A 25519-nucleotide genomic window follows, 5' to 3' on the forward strand; every position below is an offset into this window, starting at 1 on the left:
TAAGGAATACCAATTTGTAAAGTATTTCATACTTTTTGTGCGGTCCATACCTTTGTCATATATGGATAAATTTAATTTTGCATAAGTTGTGCATTGTTTGTCATGGCAAGTCAATAATTTTGTCATTCAAGGATAATTTTTTTAAATAACTTCATAAAATTGTTTTTGGACATTATATGGATGTGTCATATTCAGAAATCTAGCCTCTAGCATTAAAACTCAAGGGCACACTTGTACTTCCATATTCATAATGTGCTTAATAGATGGCTGTGTCCTTCCTACAACATTGTCATTCATGGATGAGTTTTAACAATTATACATAATTTTTTTAACATTGATCTAATGTGTCTCACGCTAAAATAACCTGTGTTGCTCATGGTCACCCCTCATTTTTCATTTACTTGTATTGATTCTCATGTACATATATGTTTAAGTGTCGGCTGTCAGGATCTGTTTCAATATAATTTTGCAGTCTGTTTAGCAACCTAGCAATGTGAGCTGTGAGTTGACTTTTTCTAACGTAGGCTGATCTCAGTTTCAGCTGCTCACCACCGTAACTGTAAAAACTAGGGCCGACTTGAATGATTACTCGGTTGGTCGCTTCTTGACGTTTGGACTTCAAACTATTTAATTATTATTTTAAAAACAATCTTTGGAAATACCTTAACTAAGCAAAAAGAAAACAATATTTCTAGAATCAACAAATTTATAGCAATTTATAGCAATTCACAATTTATGAACATGTACGAAAACAAGAAGAAAGAAAAATTTCGTTAAATGAAATATTCTAAGAATAGAAATAAGTCATAAAACACGGTGGACAGCCGCGGCGAAACCACTAAAATGACGCGAATCTGTCAGTTCCCACGATAAAATAAAAATGCAAAAAATATTAAGTATATGCAGATGTAATAAAGAGAAAAATTTGTATTTCCTTTAATTCAAAGAAGAAATTTACTAATCTTACATTAAAAAATTAATGCACACCTTTTAAAATTCAGTCAAGTATTTTAAGCTATCAAATTTCAGTGAACAATCAAAATATGGTGTACATGAAAATTTCGAAGTTGGAAGACCAAGACTGAAGGCAGACGGGATATTTTATAAACCTTTTTAACAGTCTTGTTGTAAATCTCAACAAATATTGTTCATAAATTAGGATTTTAAACGGAAATCCCCACGGTAACACTAAAGTTCGTATACGAATTTAAACATGCAAATGAAGATTATAATCAGCTTGTGTATGCGCTACGTCACAGTGTTAAAGCTGCTATCCGGAACACAACAAATGTGAGATTTTCTTGTGCAAACACATGTTAACCGTTTAACTTCACGATGCACTAGGCCTGAGGTTCAGTAAAAAGTAATCATCTCATAAAAAAGATTAAATTTGTATGAAAACATCCGTTACAATGCGGAAATATACCGATAAATTAGGACTGCTACTTATAGTCATGTTTGTTGATTTAATATTAATGTACGGATGATCTGAATGCAAAAGATATTGTACCTCCGATTTCGCCACAATGAGGTTGTCCATTTTGTATGCTTATAAAACTCATTTTGGTTGTCTGGACACCAAAATAAGATCTGGAGTCGATATAAAACCCAATTTATTAATGAAATGTCGCTATTTCTGTTTTTATGAAATTTATTAAATGTAACTTTAACTTGATAAATTCAAAAATTCTAATGTGTATGTTTTTAAGATTTCTGACTTAAATGGAGCTTCTTTAAATTGTGATATGAAACATTAACACATTTGTTATAAGTTTAAAATATATAAGATTCTTTGTTCTTTAGGAAAGACACGCATGATATTTATAACGCTTAAATAATGGTTATAGAGCTTGATTCATGTTTATCATCTGAAGAAAGTAGCACTCAATGTAAAATTATTTGTTATTATAGTAGTAAAATGTAAACAAAGAAGTATTTTGTCTTCCATATTAGATTCAAGATCACTATACATGGATTAATTTACAAAAGGAAACAAGAGTACAAGATGGTTCAGCTAACTGTCCGGTGAGTAATTTTTGGATATCATAAAAGTACACCAATAAAAAACAGCTTTTGAGAAATAAAAATAAAAACATTTTTGAGGTATAATGGCCTTTAATCGCATGCACACACGCATACACGAACACACACATACACATACATAAACACATACATGCATACATTTGTTACGCCCTCCCTTCGCCCGGTGGATACGTGCCTGCGAATTCTGTGTAATAATATATAGAAATGAAATAAAAACTGAAACAGAAAAGATGGTTTTTTTTTACATATGACTATATTAAAAGTATCAAGGGCAAAAATTTTGTTGAAATGAATTACTTCTTTTTCTAAGATCGCTTTGTGTTTTAAATAACCTTTAGGTTAGTATTTCCTATTATTTAAGAAAAAGTAACTGTATACATTTTATTCAGTATGGTAGCAAAGTATACTGGCCATAATAAATTTAGGTATGCTCAATTCTCAAGGTGAGAATTGAACAAAAAGAAGACCCGCAGCTCATTATGGGTAAGCTTTCAACACATTTAACTATAAGATTATAAAAATAACAAGAAGATGTATTACTCAGCGTTGTAGGGTGAAGCACATGTAGTTCGCAAATATTACATCTTGTTTAAGTGATCAACATTGTTGTATTTACTAGGATAGCACAATTGATGAAATATTCGAGTGTACAATTTGCAAAAATGAAATAGACGATTCGTCAATGACTCCTTGTGGACATCGATTTTGTACAAACTGCGTGAAAAGAGTGGATGAAGCGGAAACAGAATTGTCCACAATGCAGACAATCAATAACTGCAAACTCCCTTATTGAGGACAAATCGTTTAAGGAAATTAAAAGTAAGGATCGTTTGTTTAAAAGAATAAACCGGAATAAAATATTTCAAAATCTATAAATCAAAACATATTACGTATACTCTGGGTAGCTAATTAAACTTAGCGACCTCATACTCGACTCTGTCATGATTGATCCACGTTTTAATTTTGTTTAGATATGGAATATGTTATTAAATGGAGAGGAAAGCCACACCTTATTAGAATTTGCGATTACTTTGATTACTTTTAAACAGCTCTAAAATACTTGCTTGATATTAACGTTTTAATGATTTCACAAGGAAAAACTATGAAGTTCATGTAAAGTGCATTCAGCAAAAGATTAATAAGCATTTACAGAAGAAACTTGAGAAAATAGTAAGAACGATGTATTATTTCCATACGCTGAACATTATACGTATACAATTTTTGTGTATATAGAAATGCTTGGAATCATTTCTTTCTACATAAAATCTGTTAAGTCATTTTTGGGCAAACAATTACATTTGTTAAAAGCACATATAAAATATATATAAAATACGAGGGTTGTTCAATATATAATGAGACTGTTCATATTTTTATTTGATACATTCAACTATTATATACAATAAATAATAAAAAGGTTTATTCACTTCTGAATACACTCAAAAATTCAAAAGTAATCCATAAAACAGTTTTAATGTTATAAGAAAGTCATGTTTGCACTATCGCCCCCGCACAACAATATGTCGCGACGTCAGCGACGTCGTTCGCGCAGTTAACGTCGCTATGATCATATTTATGGCTTTTCAAAATATGCTCCCGAATGCAGAACTCATCTTTGGTGGAGTGCAACCCACTTTTGATGATAATGTCTTCATACCACTCTCTTGTTGTTGACTATACAATACCATTTACTGCAGTCTGTAGGTCTTTCAGTATGTCAAATAGCGCGTCCTTCAATTGAAGTTGAATATTTGGGAATATGGCGATGTCAAACGGTGCGAATACATAAATACATTGTACTAAAGCAGATAGGTGATACTGTTTTTTTATAACCTTAATGCATTTCTTACTTGCTGATACAAATTGAAGCAGGAATTATAAAAGTTTTAAATCAGAATTAACGAATTCTTATTACTCATAATGCTTGTTATTTTGATCCAAAACGCCGATATGTTATACTTAAACTATTAAACTTCTATTAGGATTATTCAACACAAAAATATTTATTTACTTTTCTCATGCTAAAATCTTTCGTCAGTATGCGATGTGCAGTTCCTACGCTCACATCAGTAATTTCCGTAAGCTCCTGCACCTTTATACACCTATCCGTATCAACGGATAACTGAATTGACGTGGCGCTTGACGCTTTCACGGACTTATTTTCTGCCGGACATGTTTGTCATTCAGGGATGTGTGTCCCTTTTTTATGCCACCTAAACACTAACTTGTTGTATCTGTGCAGGTAACTTAATTTTTGAGTACTGATTGTTCGTAATGAATCTTATTTTATAGGGAAGTTTAAAGAGGTACAGGAACATGCAGAAAGAAACCGGCAAGGTAAATAATCAGTCTTCGTTAATGTTTACAAAGCTTTACATCTGCTATATGCAGTTTGCAATGATGAAAATATGTTTGAATTGTACTTATTGTTAAATGGTCATAACACTACTTAAAATATCACAGATATATGTTTTCGAGTTCAGAATGTTATATCAGTTTATAGAATTATCATAATTATACCATTTATAAATTTGATAAAACTATTTCATTGAGTATAACTTCATGGGTACTAATTGTGCACCCCTGGTCGCCGATTTGTTTTTATATTGCTATGAAAGAGACTTTATGTTGATCCTCTCTGAAAATACCCAACAAGATGTTATACTAGCATTTAATAACACTTCCAGATACCTTGATGACATTTTTAATTTAGATAATTCTTATTTCGATCAAATGGTGTCTAATATTTATCCTACTGACCTACAACTTAATAAAACGAATTCTTGAAATTTAAGTATATCATTTTTGGATCTTCATATTACTATCAAAACAAATCTATTCACACAAAAATTTGTGGCAAAAGAGATGACTTTGATTTTGGCATAGTAAATTATTCACATTTGGATGGGGTTTTTATATCTCAGTTAATTAGATGCGCTAGAGCTTGTAGCAACGTAACGGATTTTAACGAGCGAAATATTTTCATAACTAGCAAGCTACTTGAACAGGGCTAATATTTTCCCAAATTTTACAATCGTAACTGTGATTAAATTTCAAAATTCAATATTGATCTAAAGAACCACTTCTGCGGCAAGGGACTAGCCAGCCAGATTTTTACGGGGATGTTATTTTCAAACTTCGTAAGATCTTGGGTCATTGTTATTTTTCTGTTATCTTTACTAAAATTATTAAACGTTTCATTAAAAGGGGTTATGACCCTACTATTCTATGACATAGCGCATGCTTAGTGTTCAGCCCTTTTACAGTTGGACGCTACTCTTTCCTGTTTTGATTACATCTGACTGACCAAGTGGGAGACTCTATGATTGGCAGTTCTTAAAGTACTTTGGGACTGAATTGCCTTAATGTTCGTTATCTGCCTTGCTTCGTCGGGCCCTTGTAGGTGATCTTCTTGTTGCTCTGTCTTCCTTTAAGACTTTAGGACATTGAGTTCTTTTTGTTATGGATTTGGGTTTTCTTTATATGTTTCTACCTGAGCTGTCCGGTGTTTTACTTATTTCACCTTTTGTAACCATAACAACTGTTAGAATTTCACTTAGCGAGGATTCATTTTATTTACACTGTTCCGTTTATAGGAACATGGTGGGACTAAGAGTGAAGTTTGGTGCACCATTAACCGGTTTAAACTCCCCAGCAGTACTTATGCTGCTGACCGTTCAAAGGCGGCGCCCCTCTGTGTTCTCAGATATATGTCTTTGTTGTTTCATACTGTTTTGATGACACTTTTGTGTGTGTCCCTTTTTGTTTTCTCGTCTACGTCAAGTATCTTCCCTTTGCCCCTAGTTTTATTTTCTTTAATTTACCCCCCCCCCCCCTTCCCTAATATCCTCTTCCCTTTCTCTGTGCCCTTTGGCTTTCGGGGCCTATTGTTCGATCATTTATTTGTTTTCTTTTAATTCCTTATCACTTACAAATTGTTTCTTACGTATCGTTTTTGTGATTAGCCTATCCGTGCTCTTCCTTGTGCCCTGTCCTGTTTTTGTTTTGGGTCCTCCTTGGCTCCCTGCCGGTGTCTCTTGCTGTTGGGTCGTGTGGGGGTTGCGTTCATTGAACGTCGCCTTTCCTTGTTGATTTTGTTTATCATATTACATACCCTTAAAATTAATTAAAAAGGCATAAACAGTCTTACTTTTATTTGTGTTATTTTTTTTACATATATTGTTTTAGATATATTACATTTATTATTGATATATTATGTATATTATTAATGTATCTATCAAGCATGTAGTTGATGAATTATGGAGAAAGGCAAGTTCTGAACATTTCCTATCAAGGAATATTCAATTTTAAAATTGATTCAACATTTAATGAAACAATCTTACTCGTATTAAACACTTTTTGTGGAGTTAAATCTATTTATAGATATTTATTATGTATTCTAAGCATATGTTCTACGTATATTTTTCATAGTTGTTTTCCTTACATTGGGATAGGTAAAGGAATGTCTATTGAAGAGTTGTGCAACATTTTACAGAGAGTTATGCGACATCAAGATCAAGAAATGAGAAATTTAACCGATAATCTGCTGTCAATAAAAACTCAAGAAATAAGTCGACTTGAAGAAACAAAACGTGAACAAACTGCCAAAATAAACCGATTAAACGGTAAAATGTTCATGTACATTTAACCGTTAACAAGCTGTAAGTAAATTAAATGATTGATATTAATAGAGGTTTTACATCATATGTACATTAAAAAGCTTTAAATCCTAGATTTGCAAAAGCTCGGTGGCGGAGAATCCCCTTCTTACTCACCCGCGTTATTTGTAGACCGACAATGCAAATAAAATGATAAAAGTAAGACATGAAATAGTTACTTATCTCGTGCACACGAGATACTATACTATGGGATGCCCATAATTGCCTGGCTTTATAATTTAAACACTAACGAATCAATGCAAAGTTCATGGTCTGGACCAGTAACATAACTATGCTTCCATTTTTTCATGTTATTGCCATTTTCAGCACTATGCAAATGGATTTGGTTAATCTAAACCGGTAAGTTGGATGTATCTGTCTATACTTATGACTTTATAATTCAACACTTACTTACCAATACAAAGTGTATGATATTGCCAAGTTATATAACTGTGCTATCCATTTTTTCCCTTTGAAAATAGGACCTCGTATGGTTACCTATTCTAGCAAGTTGGATTTTATCTTGGATATCTCTTAATTACTTCATGTAACTAATGATATCTTCCAAAATTAAGTTGGCAAATACCTGAATTGGTCCTCTAACATTTTTGGAAGAAAGGGTTATTGGGGTCAAGGTCATTGGTGTTAATTCACTCATACAGTCTTTGTTTTAAATTGATGTCTTTCGTGTGAATACAGACATTTGATGGAGGTCCTTTTTCTTTGAGTCCTGTTAGGGGACATTTGGATAAAAACAGATTTCTACATTTTTGCCCATACAGCCTTTAATTATTGACAGATGTCTTTCGTATTTGGTAGGACGATAACATGACTTGTATTTTTCCTTTTGATTGAGTAAGGAGTAAATGACTAAAGGTCAATGGTGCCAATACTAGAATTCTGCTCAATTGCTTATACAACCTTTATGTTTTGCTTAATGTTTTTCATATTTGAAAGGATGATAACTTGCATATTCGAATTCCATTTGATTAAGTTAGGGGTCGGTTTGATCAAGGTCATCAGTGCTAAATCAAATGTGAACACTTTTGTCCATACAACCTTTATTTTTGGACAAATATATTTTTAATGTGGTTGAAAGGTATGTTGCATGATCTTTTTCACTTGGATTGAGTTAGGGGTCAATGGGTTAAGTTCAAGGATGACAAAGATATATTTCTCCAAATATGTTTACACAGGCTTTATTTATTGACTGATGTTTCACAGATTTTGGAACGAAAATACCTTGGATAATCCAGAGTTTAGAGCTACAAGGTCAAAGTCACTCGTGCGCACAATTTTTATTACACGTGTTCAAACAGCCTTTGTATTTGTAAGTTGTAACTCAAAATATGGAATTCCATGAAACTTTAAAATGAAAACTTTTGATGAAATTTCAATCAAACCGGGTCTGCAATTCTCTAGTAGTTTTTGTTGTGATTAATGCTTCCGAGAGATCACTTTGTTACCAGATTTTTATTTTACGACGAATGATATATAAAAACATAGACCGTAAGAAATTTGATAGACATAATTATGAGTTACCAGCCCTGATAATGACATTAAAGCAAAAGCAAGCACATGACAGTTATCTTGGACACGAAATCGGTGACCTCACTTTTTCCTTCCACTTTAAAAGTTTAAATAATTTAAGATCACGCTAATTTATATAAAGTATGTTATGCAGTGTCCGTTATATCTAACAAAAGAGCAGTGTCAAATTTCAGCATTATCAAGACACCAATTTTTCACAAACGAATAGTACATATTCTATCTTTTTATTCCTACACAACATGGTGTTATAAGACAGGGATAGAGTTAACAAAACTAGATTTTTTCAAAATCAATTTGATAAGTTATATCTTAATTGAGCAAAAAAATGAAATTTTCATTCTTTATGTACGTATGTACCATCAATCTGGTTCTCATTGTATACATTTTATGCATGCTTTTTTAATGATTGTCAGACAATATCGAAATACTTGAGGTCAGTTTGGCGTCATTAAGAGAAGGTTCATTAAAAGCAATGGAACAAGGGAAACATATAGTATATATAGAAGAGCAGCTAAAGGCAAAAACAGAGGAAATGGTTACAGTTTAAGGCTCAGATTGGTGAGTATCATATGTAATAATTACAGATTATATATTTTTATTAATACACTACATATCCTTTTCATATAAGCAATGTAACTTTCGGATTTTAAAAACCATTTATTTTAACATGTAATTTTTTCGTAACATTCAATGCGCGGTTTTCTTCAAATTTAGTTTTTTCTTTATAAAATCGTATATTATATGTTTGCCAGATGAAGTTAAACAAGAAAACATGCATTCTCAAATTGCAACTTTCAAAGTGCAAAAAGGTATTTTATGTTGAAACAAACAATTAAATGTCGTCTGAACTTTCAATGACAAATAACAAAGTTTGATGAATTATTTAATCAGTCTATTCAGTACCATTTAACTGTAGTTACATTTTTTTATATCAAATATAATAAGATCTTAAATGTAAAAGCACATATTGTCGTGTTTCAAGAGAAAATACGAAAGTTCATGGTCACAATATATAATATCGTTACGTACAAAATGGAAAATAATTTAGGTTTTAATTTACAGGTGATTTAAAAATCTAAAAAGGAACTATTAGAAAAAAGTGAAACTACCACGACACAAAAACAAAAAGCATTTAGATCAAATATGTCAGCAGAAACAAATATTGGATGGTGAGTTTTGTTTGTTTTAATGTGTTCATTTATTGATTCATTCTAATATTTAAGCTTTAAATGTTTGTGTCACAACTTCAAAGAGCTTAATATACTCGTATTATCACCGTGAGAGGATGTAGGCTTTTATTCAGTAAACATTTAAAAAATATTAAGGCGTTTGTATGTTATAACTAACTTCATTACAGATGAACTAAAAGAGTCACGACAAAAATGTCTGCATCTTGCTGAGGCAGGTCCAGCAACTGAAGATGTACGAGGTTAAGTATTCTGAAGCTTCCCAGCAACTAGATAATCTTAACAATACTGTTGTTGCCCAAAAAGGAGTCTGCTATAGACCCCAATTGAAGAAAAATTAACACATCTAAACCAGTAAGTAGAGTCATGTGTGGGTTTATCCTGTCTTTTTAAAGACATTTCATATTTCAGACATAAGTTGAGACCAAACAAGAACTTTGAAAAATATCATGGAATATGTATCTTAATATTGACTAGGTATTATTTATTTTGAAAAACAATGACAAAACGTAATGTGATGATTAAATATAAATCTAAATCAATTAAAAGTGGTAAATGAGACAAATTAGAGGTAATTTAGATCAAAGTGCCAGTGCTAAAATAGATTTCTACATTTTTGCCCATACATACTTTTATCAATTAAAGAATTTTTCAATATTTGGTAGGAAGATAAAACGAAATGTATTTTTTTTCATTTTGATTGAGTAGGAGTAATGGTACAGCTTCATGCAAAGAACATTCCTGCAATGTTTCAAACAAACTTGACCAAGTGGTTTACGTGAAGAAGTTTTTTTAAAAAATTGTTGACGCACGGTCGCACGGACGGACGGACTGACGGACGGTACGATGGACAATAGGCCATCACAAAAGCTCACCTTGAGGAAATTGTCCTAGGTAAGCTAAAAATATAACATATGTATGTTTTTCTGTTGTAAATAAGCAATTAAATGTTTCTAAGCCTGAACTTAATTATACAATATTTTCATGCACTGACAGTGTACAAATTCTGTAATAAACATCCTGTTTCATTTTTGTTACATTGAAAAAATGTCAACGTTATGATGAAGATATGGTTTGCTATGAATCAAAAACACATAATTATTATAAAGGAATATTAATATATACTATACTTTAAGACTACTATGCTTATCCTTGAGAATACTATTTTTCATTAGGACTTTGATATATAAAAAAAAAGCCATAGGAATAATGTCATTTATTTGATAATAAAATATTTTTTTTTCAATTAATTTTTTTAAAAGTAACAAAATAACAATATATTAAAATATATCTATAATTTTTGTAAGCCTAAAACTCTGAAAATGCAAAACAAATGTTGTAAATTTAATTATTCTTTAAATTATTTATTAATTTTATTAAACAGTAGCCATTAAACAAACTTTAATATGTTATTGTGGTGTTAACAGTAATCTCGTCACCTAATTAGTTGTATAAACAATGAGACCAGCAACTAACAGTTTGGACATCACTTTGAATCAGTTGTATATTAAATCAAAGCCACTGAATGACTGATGGGGAGGCTATGACAGAATGTTTCAGACTTATAGTTTCTTTTCTTTTTGCTTAAAATGTGCTGTTAAATAAGAAAGAATATGCCATTGCAGCCATTTATCGTTCAATCCATTCATAAATATGGTTAATATGGTTTGACTATTCATTTTGTTTAATATTCCAGAACATTTCATTGAGGTCTACATTCGGACTGTTAATCATGCAAAAATTTTGAAAAAAAAACCTAAAAAACCATTTATAAATGACATACCAGCAGGTATGACGATTGTTCATTTATAAGATCATAATACCATTTTACAACTGACGGTTTCCTTATCAAAATATTCTAGGACTGTTCATCATAAATACTTTATGTCATTTTAATATCATTGAATGATGAAATAACATCTGCAAGTTAAGCAACATTTTAATTGAACAATAAAAAATAAACATATTTACATGTACCAAATTGAAGAATCAATAAGACACTGTCTTGTGATGAGTATTAATATTCATGCTCTACGGAGACAGAACGTTCTCTTCTCCCGAAGCAAATCTCGAATAAAATCACGTTTCAGAAAATTATTCCCATTTCATTACTCGTCGCTGACTTTGACGGCTTCGGATAATATTGAAGCTAAATATTTCTTGAAAAAAGGCTCAGATTGGTGAGTATCATATGTAATAATTACAGATTATATATTTTTATTATACACTACATATCCTTTTCATATAAAGCAATGTAACTTCGGATTTAACCATTTATTTTAACATGTAATTTTCGTAACATTCAATGCGGTTTTCCTTCAAATTTAGTTTTTTCTTTATAAAATCGTATATTATATGTTTGCAGATGAAGTTAAACAAGAAAACATGCATCTCAAATTGCAACTTCAAAGTGCAAAAGGTATTTTATGTTGAACAAACAATTAAATGTCGTCTGAACTTTCAATGACAAATAACAAAGTTTGATGAATTATTTAATCAGTCTATTCAGTACCATTTAACTGTAGTTACATTATATCAAATATATAAGATCTTAAATGTTAAAGCACATATTGTCGTGTTTCAAGAGAAATACGAAAGTTCATGGTCACAATATATAATATCGTTACGTACAAAATGGAAAATAATTTAGGTTTTAATTTACAGGTGATTTAAAATCTAAAAAGGAACTATTAGAAAAAAGTGAAACTACCACGACACAAAAACAAAAGCATTTAGATCAAATATGTCAGCAGAAACAAATATTGGATGGTGAGTTTTGTTTGTTTTAATGTGTTCATTTATTGATTCATTCTAATATTTAAGCTTTAAATGTTTGTGTCACAACTTCAAAGAGCTTAATATACTCGTATTATCACCGTGAGAGGATGTAGGCTTTATTCAGTAAACATTTAAAAAATATTAAGGCGTTTGTATGTTATAACTAACTTCATTACAGATGAACTAAAAGAGTCACGACAAAAATGTCTGCATCTTGCTGAGCAGGTCCAGCAACTGAAGATGTACGAGGTTAAGTATTCTGAAGCTTCCCAGCAACTAGATAATCTTAACAATACTGTTGTGCCCAAAAAGGAGTCTGCTATAGACCAATTGCAAGAAAAATTAACACATCTAACCAGTAAGTAGAGTCATGTGTGGGTTTATCCTGTCTTTTAAAGAGCATTTCATATTTCAGACATAAGTTGAGACCAAACAAGAACTTGAAAAATATCATGGAATATGTATCTTAATATTGACTAGGATTATTATTTTTGAAACAATGACAAAAACGTATGTGATGATTAATATAAATCTAAATCAATAAAAGTGGTAAATGAGACACTTTTTTAGTTTGATATCAAAATCAACAACGTAAACAGGTTATATAAACTGAGGTAATCAAAACGAATAGTCACTTTAATTCTGCCAGAATTAAATTATCAATGCAATTAGCAAGCATCATGAACTTCTATATAAAAAAAAGTTAAAAGAAGTTTTTAAAAAGCATTATTGCATTTTTAAGCTCTTCTCTGGATCCAAAAGGGCAGAGCCTAGAGCTGAGGTATTTAATCAATTTTTGTAAATTCTTCTAGACGTTTGATATTTGGTATGTAGCATGGTCCTATAGACTCCTGTCATAATTGCTGAAATGGCACTATTTGGAATCAGTTAACTTGTTTCACTTGATAAAATACTTCCTCTCTCTTTATACGCCCGAAAGAATTTCGGCATATATTGTTATGCACCTGGTTGTCCGTCCGTCCGTCATTTTACATAAATATTACTTGTATGTAGACGGTGTGCAGAACACACTTTTAGACTTCCTATAAATGAGATTGACCACACCCCGGGGATTTATTGATTTATATAGACTTATTGGAGTTTTTGTGTCCGGTTGTATCTTTTGAACCAGTGGAAGGAAATTCAAACTGCTTGGCAGAAATGTTCCATAATGAGACGAAGTGCAGATTGCAGGTTTGACCTTACTCAGTTCAAGGTAAAGGTCACACTTAGTGATTTCGTTTCAATATGAAGAGTTTTTGTCCGCTCTGTATCTTTTGAACCGATAGAAAGAAATTTAAAACCTTGTTGGTAGAAAAATTACTTATATGGAGACGGTGTGCAGAACACAAGTTTGGATTTAGTAGAATTAAAGTTTGCCCATACAAGGGGATAAATTCATTTACATAGTCTTATATATGAGTTTTCGTGTCCAGTCTGTAATATTATTTTTTGAACCAGTGGAAAGAAATTGTAACTACTTGGCAAAAATGTTTATCACAATGAGATGATGTGCAGAGCGAGCCCAGTTTTGGAATACCTCAGACTTTTTCTACATATTTACATAATTTTGTATGTGTTTTATTGATTTCGTCTAATGTAACCATGACCATTGTTAGAATTTCACTTGGCGGGGATAAATTTTATATACATTTTCGTGTCATTCAGGAAAACATCAATTAGGGCTAAAGAATGAGGTTTGGCGCGCCTAAACCGGTTTAAATTCCCAGTTTGCTTTAACTACCACTGACGTGCCGTTCCAAAAGGCAAATTTACCCCTTTGTGTTCCTTCACGTGTTTTTCTTGTCTGTATTGTTACTTGTTTTTGGATGTCTATATGTTTTGTGATGTCTGTCTTTTTAAAGATTGTCGTTGACGTAGGTATTTTCTCTTCCCCCCCCCCTCTCCATTTTTAACCCCCCCCCCTCCCAAACCTTTTCAAACCCGTACAGCCCTTATCCCTTTAATTCCCTTATGGGCCCGTTTTGGTTTATATTATTTCACATTACGTGTCCCACACCTTTCGCCCTTGTGTCCACTCCGGGTTTTTGTTTGGTGCCTTCTGGGTGCCCTACATAGGTGTGACCGGGGGCAGCGTCCTGTGAACGTTGCCTTTGTCTTGTTGATCTTTATTCTTGTTATTTAGATATTACAAGTGTAAAGGGAGGTAATAAAAAAGAAGAAAATTATTTGTAAGCGAAGCATTTAGATTTTTTTATTATTTAAGCATAATATGTTGTGCTTTTAAATTTCTGGAATAGTATTATTTTTATGTTTCTTTAAATTTAAAAACCAACATTATTGTTTTTTTTTTTGGAAACGGATTGCGCTGCCGGAAACCCAAATTTAAACCCGCTTTTTATTTTTTCGGGAAAAAATTTTTTGTTGAAAAAAAGCTTACAAAATTTAATGAAAAAAGTTCAGTTTGTTTCAAAGGTTTAATGTCGATTTTTTTTAAACTTTCAAAAATTTTAAAAAAAAATTTATAAAATCAGTCTTTTTTGCAGCTGGGTTTACACAATTAAAGTTTGTTCTCACTAAATAGTAAACTCGGGGCCCATGACTTAATTAACTCGTGCGCATGACATAGCAACTCGTGGCCACGACTCAGTTACTCGTGCGAACCACTTAACTATCTCGTGTCCCGACTTATATAACTAACCCTCGTATATAAAAGATATATTGATAAAGTTCCTGTTAAGCGTATTGCACAAGCTGGAAACCATTGCAAAACGGCAAAACCTGCTTAAAATAACAGCGTTAAGTTTTGTTCCGAAACATTTATCCTTTTCAGGCAAAGTTTTCATGTGCGTTAAATACCAGAAACATTCTATGTTACAATTCTTTCGGCCTTCGATTCAATGAAAATATTTCATCACGTTTAGCTTCAAACCCTTTAATCATAACAAACTGTGATCTGATTACGATATTGTACAAAATATAAAATCATATGAAGATTGAATAATGATTTATCCCGTCAGTGTCTTTTCTATCATTTAAAAAGAGTTTTTTTTTCAAACCGGGCCCCGGGCCCCCTTTTTAAAGTGCTGGGTTTTTTTTTAAAAAAACTAAGGGAAAAGACCCCCTAATAGAAGCATATCAATTTAGAACATGCGAATGTTTGTTACCAAAACCTAAGAATATACATACTCAATAAATAATCTTTAGATGGTCTCCTCTGAAATATAATACAAAGCTTTCTTGCTTTTTCGGGCCTCACTAATCGCTACATTCAGATTGGCTAAAAAAGTTAAAAAATATTAAATAATGTCTGTCCCGTTTATTTTTTGTTAGGCACATTAAGAAGAGTTCGGTTTTTGTCAGGTAGATGTTCGGAATCCAGTACTCTATAATGTTAGCTGGACACCTTTGATACATCATTGACTATTGCGCAGTGGAAAATGGACCTAATTATGATATGTGAAGTCAAGAATATCAAATATTTAATGATATCAAATTTATTGTAAATGAAAGATTTGTACATTTTGCAGAAGAAATCGAACGCCTGAAGGGTCAACTAGGTGACGAACTACCCACTCTGACTGAAAGATCAATTCATCTACAAGATAAAGTTGACACACTTACGGAACAAAACCAACAGTATCAAGGTAAACTCTCATTTGAATAATTTATAATCGAATTAAAGGTATATGTCATAGTGTTTATATCTGTAAAAATGCATTTTACAGCAATTAAAGTTGTTTTTTTTTCATACGTTCTACTTGTACCAATGGAATGGCTTAATAATTTACACATATACTAATCAATGCAAAGTACATAGTCTGGACCAGTTACATAACTATACTTCTATTTTTCCAAGTTACTGCCCTTTTCAGCACTTTGAAAATGGATATGGTTAATCCAATCCGGTAAATTGGATATATCTTAAGTTCTGCCTATACTGATGACTTTATAATTTCCACACTTACTTACCGATACAAAGTACATGATATTGCTAAGATATTAAACTTTGCCATCCATTTTTCGCATTTATTTCCTTTTTTATCTCTTTGAAAATATGGCCTTATATGGTTAAACTTTTCTAGCAAGTTTGATTTCATCTTAAATTTTCCTAAATACTTAATGTAATAATGAAATCTTCCACATTTAGTAGGGAGATATCTTTATTGGTCCTCTAATTATTTTTGGAGTAAGGGTTATTGGTGTCGAGGTCAAGGTCATTGATGTGAAAATTTAACTTAGAAATGTGTGCTCATACAGCCTTTATTTTTATATCGATGTCTTTCGTATTAATACAGATATGTGAAGAAGGACGTTTTCTTTGGGTTAAGTTAGAGGTAATTTAGATCAAAGTGCCAGTGCTAAAAATAGATTTCTACATTTTTGCCCATACATACTTTATCAATTGAAAGAAGTTTTTCATATTTGGTAGGAAGATAACACGAAATGTATTTTTTTCATTTTGATTGAGTAAGGAGTAATGGTACAGCTTCATGCAAAGAACATTCCTGCAATGTTTCAACAAACTTGACCAAGTGGTTTACGTGAAGAAGTTGTTTAAAAAAATTGTTGACGCACGGTCGCACGGACGGACGGACTGACGGACGGACGATGGACAATAGGCCATCACAAAAGCTCACCTTGAGGAAATTGTCCTCAGGTAAGCTAAAAATATAACATATGTATGTTTTTCTGTTGTAAATAAGCAATTAAATGTTTCTAAGACCTGAACTTAATTATACAATATTTCATGCACTGACAGTGTACAAATTCTGTAATAAACATCCTGTTTCATTTTTGTTACATTGAAAAATGTCAACGTTATGATGAAGATATGGTTTGCTATGAATCACAAAACACATAATTATTATAAAGGAATATTAATATATACTATACTTTAAGACATACTATGCTTATCCTTGAGAATACTATTTTCATTAGGACTTTGATATATAAAAAAAAGCCATATGGAATAATGTCATTTATTTGATATCAAATATTTTTATTCAATTAATATTTTTAAAAGTAACAAAAATAACAATATATTAAATATATCTATAATTTTTGTAAGCCTAAAACTCTGAAATGCAAAACAAATGTGTATAATTTAATTATTCTTTTAAATTATTTATTAATTTATTAAACAGTAGCCATTAAACAAACTTTAATATGTTATTGTGGTGTTAACAGTAATCTCGTCACCTAATTAGTTGTATAAACAATGAGACCAGCAACTAACAGTTTGACATCACTTTTGAATCAGTTGTATATTAAATCAAAGCACTGAATGTACTGATGGGGAGGCTATGACAGAATGTTTCAGACTTATAGTTTCTTTTCTTTTTGCTTACAATGTGCTGTTAAATAAGAAGATATGCACATTGCGCCATTTATCGTTCAACCATTCATAAATATGGTTAATATGGTTGACTATTCATTTTGTTAATATTCCAGAACATTTCATTGAGGTCTACATTCGGACTGTTAATCATGCAAATTTTGAAAAACCTAAAAACCATTTATAAATGACATACCAGCAGGTATGACGATTGTTCATTATAAGATCATAATACCATTTTACAACTGACGGTTCCTTATCAAAATATTCTAGGACTGTTCATCATAAATACTTTATGTCATTTTAATATCATTGAATGATAATAACATCTGCAAGTTAAGCAACATTTTAATTGAACATAAAAAATAAACATATTTACATGTACCATAATTGAGATCAATAAGACACTGTCTTGTGATGAGTATTAATATTCATGCTCTACGGAGACAGAACGTTCTCTTCTCCCGAAGCAAATCTCGAATAAAATCACGTTTCAGAAAATTATTCCCATTTCATTACTCGTCGCTGACTTTGACGGCTTCGGATAATATTAAAGCTAAATATTTCTTGAAAAAAAATATCTGTAAAGCTTATTCAAAATTGAATCAACCTAAGTGAAAATTGATCAGGAAGTTATATCTTCTTTTTTTACCGCCAACACCCAACCAACTTATGGTAGTTAATCGATAGATTTTAAACCTCACTAGCTTGAAATATATACTGCGGAAATTATTACGTAGGGTTTTCCATGTCGACCATTTCCCGCAAATAGATGAGAACATCGAAGCGTCAGTGTGCTATGAATGGTGTTATAAATAGCGTGTTTGGGAGGTTTTTGTTGAAACTTCTCCAAATTCTTCCAGAGGTATGCACGTCGCGGAGAAGGCACACGGCAGGTCAAGGTCAAGTCATCTCAAGTACCAGAGGTGATTGGTTGACCTGTCGTAACTTACTCTGGAGGTTTGGCGCTAATGAATGCCGTTTTTGTTGTCGTCAGTCAGGAAGTTGATGCTTTGACAGTACTGTCGTCTCCTTTACCACTAACGAACGAAGAATGGGCTACCAGGAAGATTCTGCTTGAAAAAGACGTCCCCGATGCTATAATCTCGGACATATGGTTATTCCGGCGCCGAGAATAAATGAACTTAAAACACACACACTTTTGTTGAAAACAAAACAAAAACAAAACATATTTTCTGTAGTAATTTTTCAAGTGTTGTAAAATGAAAAGTTCTTTTATTTGATTTATTCAAATAAACATTAATCACTTCAGCGCGCGCAAATATCGTTTTCAAATTAAAATTTCGTAAGATATGTTGATGAATTTCCGATGCTCGACTGTAAGTCATTCGTATATATATGCGTTTTTTTTGTTTTGCTTTTTAAAGCTTCTTATTCTTTAATATTTTTATGTTTTACTATTACCACGGTACATGTTCCTCCTTGTTAATTTGTGTCATAATCAGTAGAGTTAATACAAACACAGAAATTCGATTGATAATGTCTGGCAGAGCCAGACGTCTTTATTGTCTAAGAATAGATTATGATATAATCAAAAGATTAACCAGAATCTTCAAATACGCTTTCATATAGAAAACAATTGTAGCAAACGTTATAATAGATGACACAAAGTTGGACAACAAAAACCAGCAAACGTTATAATAGATGACACAAAGTTGGACAACAAAAACCACCTAACAAACGTTATAATAGATGACATAAAGTTGGACAACAAACACGCCCAACATATATATAAATAGATATATTGTATATATAATATAAAGTACTGTTCATAAAATATTTCTCAAATCGTGGTCGACTCGCCCAGGAAAAACCATGTTATGGAAACCTGTGCCCTTTTATCTTGTGTCTAGAACCACTTGATGTAGGGCTACATCCTTGAAAAATATTTTACAAACCTTTAACTTCAAGTTAGTAGGCTGATAATATTATGCAAAAATATAAAGTAAAACAAAAACAAAAGGAAACTTATACAGGTAAAGTCCAATGTGATACATAGAGACTACAAAAACTATTCCATTAAAATACAAAATATCCAAGTTAAATGAAGTTATTTATCTCACTTCTAGTTCCGGTGGGTGGAGGGGAGGTAAGGGAAGAAAAAAGAATATAATATATATATAAGTATTGCAGTATTTAACTACAAATGTTATTCCATTTCAAAGAAAATGGTACTGTATAGAAGTTGTCAATAGCGCGCATTTCAAAGAATGAAAGGGTTTTGCGTGATTCATTACAACTTAGTCTCACTTCCCATGTGAAAGTGTACAATTTGCGCACCTCCTGCTGTTATTGTGCAGTCATAAGATCAAAGAAATATACAGTTGTAAATTCCAGACATATGGAACAGATTAATTAACGTTACAGTATAGGCTTGAAATACATATCTTAAAGAAATTGGTGATGGTTACTAATAAAACATAAACGAATTTATATGCGATATAAATTACGATTTTATGTTTTACTATTACCACGGTACATGTTCCTCCTTGTTATTTTGTGTCATAATCAGTAGAGTTAATACAAACACAGAAATTCGATTGATAATGTCTGGCAGAGCCAGACGTCTTTATTGTCTAAGAATAGATTATGATATAATCAAAAGATTAACCAGAATCTTCAAATACGCTTTCATATAGAAAACAATTGTAGCAAACGTTATAATAGATGACACAAAGTTGGACAACAAAAACCACCAAACTGTCCAACCAAAGGAGGAACGACAGACCGTGAAAAGCAACGAAAACGGAAGAGCGACAATTTAAATTGTGACATAAAGATTACAATTACAATTTACAAACAAAAATGAACGCGTGCATGTGCAATTTGCTCATAGACCAATAAACAACATTTTTGTCTACCTTTTTTTTTTTGTCAGGTATTTTGTAATATTATATTTCAAAATGCATTTTATAATTTTTTATATTACATGCAGCCTATTTATAGCTTTGTACACGTTAAGTAAAATTTGATATAATCGAATGTTAACATGTAAAGTTATATTTAAAAAAAAATAAAATAAATAAAATAAAAAAAATAAATAAAGCAATAAAGCTAAAATTAGTGTCACTATAAACAGATCTTATTTTATCTCATCTCATCTCATCTTATCAGTGTATTGAAATTTTATCACAAACTGTTCATAAATAAACATAAAGTTCAAAATAAAGTTATGATTAATGTGTTAGTAATACATAGTTAATGATGACTCTTGTGTGTTAAACTACAAAAACATTTTGATTTGTTATATTGATAAATTAAATTCAATATATAAGCTATAATTAACATTTAAGCGATACATAGTTAACATATACTTCAATATGTTGAACTAGTGTCCAAACTGGGATTCAATTTATCAAGACATTTTATTACTTAAATGAATGCATAGTTTGAAAAGAAATTACAAACTTTAAGTATTTTTTAATTCAATTTATAAGTTAAATTTACCATTTAGGCACTACATAGTTAACATACACCCCAATATGTTAAACTAGTATCTAAAACAGGGATTGTTTTATAAAAACATGTTGATAAGGTACATGGTGCATAGATTGAAAATAGAATACAAGGTAATTTTATAATTAATGTATACATTATAATTAATTTTTAAACAACCCATACATGTAGTTAACATACACCCCAATATGTTAAACTAGTATCTAAAACAGGGATTGTTTTATAAAAAACATATTTATAAGGTACATGAATAAAATATAAGGTAATTTTATAATTAATGTATACATTATAATTAATTTTTAAACAACCCATACATGTAGTTAACATACACCCCAATATGTTAAACTAGTATCTAAAACAGGGATTGTTTTATAAAAAACATATTTATAAGGTACATGAATAAAATATAAGGTAATTTTATAATTAATGTATACATTATAATTTATATTTAAACAACCCATACATGTAGTTAACATACACCCCAATATGTTAAACTAGTGTCGTAAACTGGGATTGTCTTAATGCTTTAATATTCACTCTATTAGATTAAAATCTATTAAACTGGAAATCGTTAATGCATAAATCTTGACAATGTTGTCAAATTATATCAATTTCAACAAAAATGTTATATCTTTCATTCTAGCATCACATATTTAACATACACAATAATGCTGTAAATTGGAAATGTGTTATAGACAAAATATCACTGTGTTATATACATAGTCAATTTATGGAATGTTACAACGTCAATAAAATGTAATTATGTTCAAATTGTGATATATATTATTGCTAATTTATATTTAAAATACATCACAATATGTTTAAATGTTGTCGTAACTAAAACAACCACATTTATTTATCAAAAAACATGTGTTAAAATAATAATGTATAGTATTTAAATTTTTACAAAGAAACTCATGATAAAATAAATAACATAATTATGTAAATAACACTTTCGACATTAATATTCACACTAGGATTGTAAACTTGTTCATAAATAGTTACCATCTCATAAATTCAGTTGTACTGAATTAAATGAATATAATTATTTAAAAGCTTCAGAAGTATGTAACAGATTGATAAGTCTAACTAATGGACCTATTAAATGCCTATAAAATCACCCATACAATTTGTTACATGTGGTATTAATTAACACAGGTACTTAAACTACGCGGCACTACAGTGATACTGATTATCTTATCAACTAACATTGCATGGGTTCGTTGATACTATCAACAGTGTTATGTAATATTGTAATGATTATCATATCTGCATAGCAGATCAAAAGTATATGCCAATCTGAATTAGAACCACAAATATTGATAAAATCACATAAACTAGTCCTGATTATTATTATTGTAATAAAGAGTTAAATTAGTAAAACAAATATAAGACAGTGTTTTACATGAAAGTAAAATGAAATTATTCATGGTTAATTAGCAGACTTGCATGTATTTGTTGTATTGAACTTGTTGCCGATATCGCAACTAGAAATTCCAACAAATAATTAATATTACAAAAAAATTCATTTTTGATATTTTACCAAATTGTTATTATTACAATCAGTCGCAATAAAAAGTGTGTTTGTCAGTATAAAAAGTGTGTTATTAATATTCTTTCGTCTTTTAAACGTATGTCTGAATGAATTGTCTACTTATTACCATACACCCCAATATGGCAGTTCACAAGATATCACAGATCAGGTTATTAATATCCAGAAAGTTTCACAAATGATATTGTATACATGATATGTAAAATTGTCAAGCTCCTTAAGGTGCCTCATGTATTTTATCATGTACTTATATGAAAGATGTATGAAATGGTTCACACTCAAGAAATGTTAAAAAATTGAAATATCTGGAGTTAATTTGTTTTTATATCAGTTTTATTGTTATAGAGATCGTTATTTGGTTATCTTTGTGTATCCAGTACAGGAATGTAAGAACATCCAAGTGTTTCCATCCTTCAGATTGTTTGTGGTAACGTTTAGGCTTTCCTTCCTTTACAACTAATTATTCCCTTTACGTGGATGTCCTTCTTTAATGTTTTTGTGGTATAATCTCGTACTTCCGTAATTTTGTATTTACAAGTAGTTGTAAGCAAAGTTTGTAGATTTTCTTCAAGGCTCTCCTGTAAAATAAATGAGAGAGAACGAGTACCTTGTTCTTCTTACAAAAACATAGATTTATTTTCAGAGGTATATTCCTCTGCATTTGTATTTGCATGTCGGTAGTAAATTGTATTGAAGTATAAAGGTCAGTCGTATTAAAAAAGATATCTAATAATAAAAGGTGACTGAGGTAATAGAATTGTTGTATACAAAAACTGATTCCATTTTAAATCAATAAACTTTTTGTAAAGGATCGATAAATATTCATAATTTACAGCGATATCATATAACTATTAACATTTTGTTTAACCACTATTTTATGCAGAAATAAAAAATACGGAAAAAAATATATATAAATAGTAATACATCTGCCGTATTTTATTAATTTAAGGATTTGTTATTCATAACAAAATCAAATACGTTCAAAAGAAAATCACGAATAACAGCGTTAAACGAATATAACCATAATAGAAGTACCTGTCTCCTAAAACAATATATAATGATTTGTAAAAATAGATCATTGCTATAAAAATAAATTTGGTTCCCTATTCTGCTAGGATAATGTATAAGGACATGACGCGCAAACATAAGAATGTTGGACATGAATTAACAACACAATTTTGCTACAACTACATAAAACATATGTGCGCTAATTATCAAACGTAAAAGGGTATTTATCTTGATATATTTCTTAATTTGAGCGGACGCGCGTCTGGATTTATTTATTATCATTATCTATTTTTTTTCTTGTTAATTCATTTATTTATTTTTATTTATTCATTTTTTATTATTAATTTATTCTATTTTTTATATAAATATATACATGTATAAGCATATATATAGCAAAAGAGCTGAAGCATCTGTCTCTTACAACAAAAATGTAAATATAATTTGCATAAATGACCAGGGCTAAATTAGATTTAACTCAACAGTCTGCTGATAAATAATGTAGAAACACTGGAAATTACATTATATAATGTTACACTTAAATAGCATTATAGTAGAATTTATGTCCTATATAACGACACAAGATGATTAAAAATAAATCACAGCTAAAAATGTTTTTAGTTTAAATATAATGTATTGCTAACTAATTATACAGAAATATCGTAAAGAAGACCATAAATAATGATTAACTTATACAACATTACGGTAGGATATTTATCCTACAAGAACACAATATGATTACAAAATGTAATCGGAGCTAAAAAGATTTAGCTAAATTTAATATCCTGCTAAATAATAATGCAAGGATATTTTAAAATGATATTATATAATGTTATACCAATATAACATTATAGTAGGATTTCTATCCTACAAAAGACACAAGATGATTTGCAATGAATAACCGAAGCTAAAATAATTTAGCTGAAATACAATATCCTGCAAATAAATAATGCTGGAATATAGTAACAATGACCATTACTAATGTTACATCAATATAACATTATAGTAGGAGCTTCTATCTCCTAAAAGAATATGCAAATCACTTGCTAAAAATGATCATTTTCAGATCAAAAATGCTGCTAATATAATGCAGACTTATAATAAATGATAAACAAATAATAAATGTGTTCATATAATATATATCAAAATATGATAGAAGAAACATCTGTCTCTTAAAGTATATGCTTTGCAAAAGTTAACAGAGCTAATTCCGGAAGACTTTAGCTCTTATTCAAACAATGCTATTAAATAATGCATTTTGTTGAATTGGTTACCTTCTATAATGATATATATTAATAATACGAATACGTACATCAACAACATTATAGTAAGAGAATCAGTATGTCTTCTATCAAAAAACGCAAATACAATTTGCAATAATGACCAATGCTAAAATTAATTTAGCTTAAAATCAATAGCCGGATAGTTAATTATGCCGGATTATTGAGAAAATGACAAGTTGTAATGTTGCATCAGTATATCATTATAATAGGAGTGATTATCTCCTGAATATAAGCAAAATTATTTGCTTAATGGTCAATTCTAAATGAAAGTTTTATAGTTGCTTATCAAAACTTCTGCTAAAATTATGTAGACTTACATTTAATTATATAAAAATTAGACAAATATGAAAATATGATAGGAGAACATACATCTGTTTCCTAAAGAATATGCAAACAATAGTCTTTGCAAAATATGACCAAAGCCAGCTTTTATTGAATGCTTTTAATAATATGTTGAATTGAAACTTTCTTTAATGATAAAGAGCGATAACATAATAGTAAGAGAATTAGTAGGTATCCTATCAAAATGTGTAAATATAATTTGTAATTATGACCAATGCTAAAATAAGATATTTTAATTCGTAGTCAATATATGTTGTTTTTTTTAGTATGCGTGTCCTGTTGCAATTTAGGCTTAAATTAATTTCCTCTGAGAAATTTTGACACAGAGTTTAATTGGTTCAAATTTT

General features: G+C 30.4%; 1 protein-coding gene across 1 annotated transcript in view; it reads left to right on the plus strand.

Annotated features, from left to right (window-relative positions):
- The window catches only part of LOC132720055 (interaptin-like), a 40785-nt gene that overhangs the window by 4506 nt on the left and 10760 nt on the right, over window positions 1-25519 (plus strand). The window contains exons 2-6 of the mRNA XM_060704045.1: window positions 6472-6665; window positions 9607-9678; window positions 11802-11855; window positions 12393-12572; window positions 15706-15822. Coding sequence (XP_060560028.1) covers window positions 6472-6665; window positions 9607-9678; window positions 11802-11855; window positions 12393-12572; window positions 15706-15822 — 617 coding nt within the window. The remainder of the gene's footprint in view (window positions 1-6471; window positions 6666-9606; window positions 9679-11801; window positions 11856-12392; window positions 12573-15705; window positions 15823-25519) is intronic.

This window comes from Ruditapes philippinarum, unplaced genomic scaffold (assembly GCF_026571515.1).
Source record: "Ruditapes philippinarum isolate M1 unplaced genomic scaffold, ASM2657151v2 ctg1364_1_1_1_1, whole genome shotgun sequence".
NCBI classification, from domain to species: Eukaryota; Metazoa; Mollusca; class Bivalvia; order Venerida; family Veneridae; genus Ruditapes; species Ruditapes philippinarum.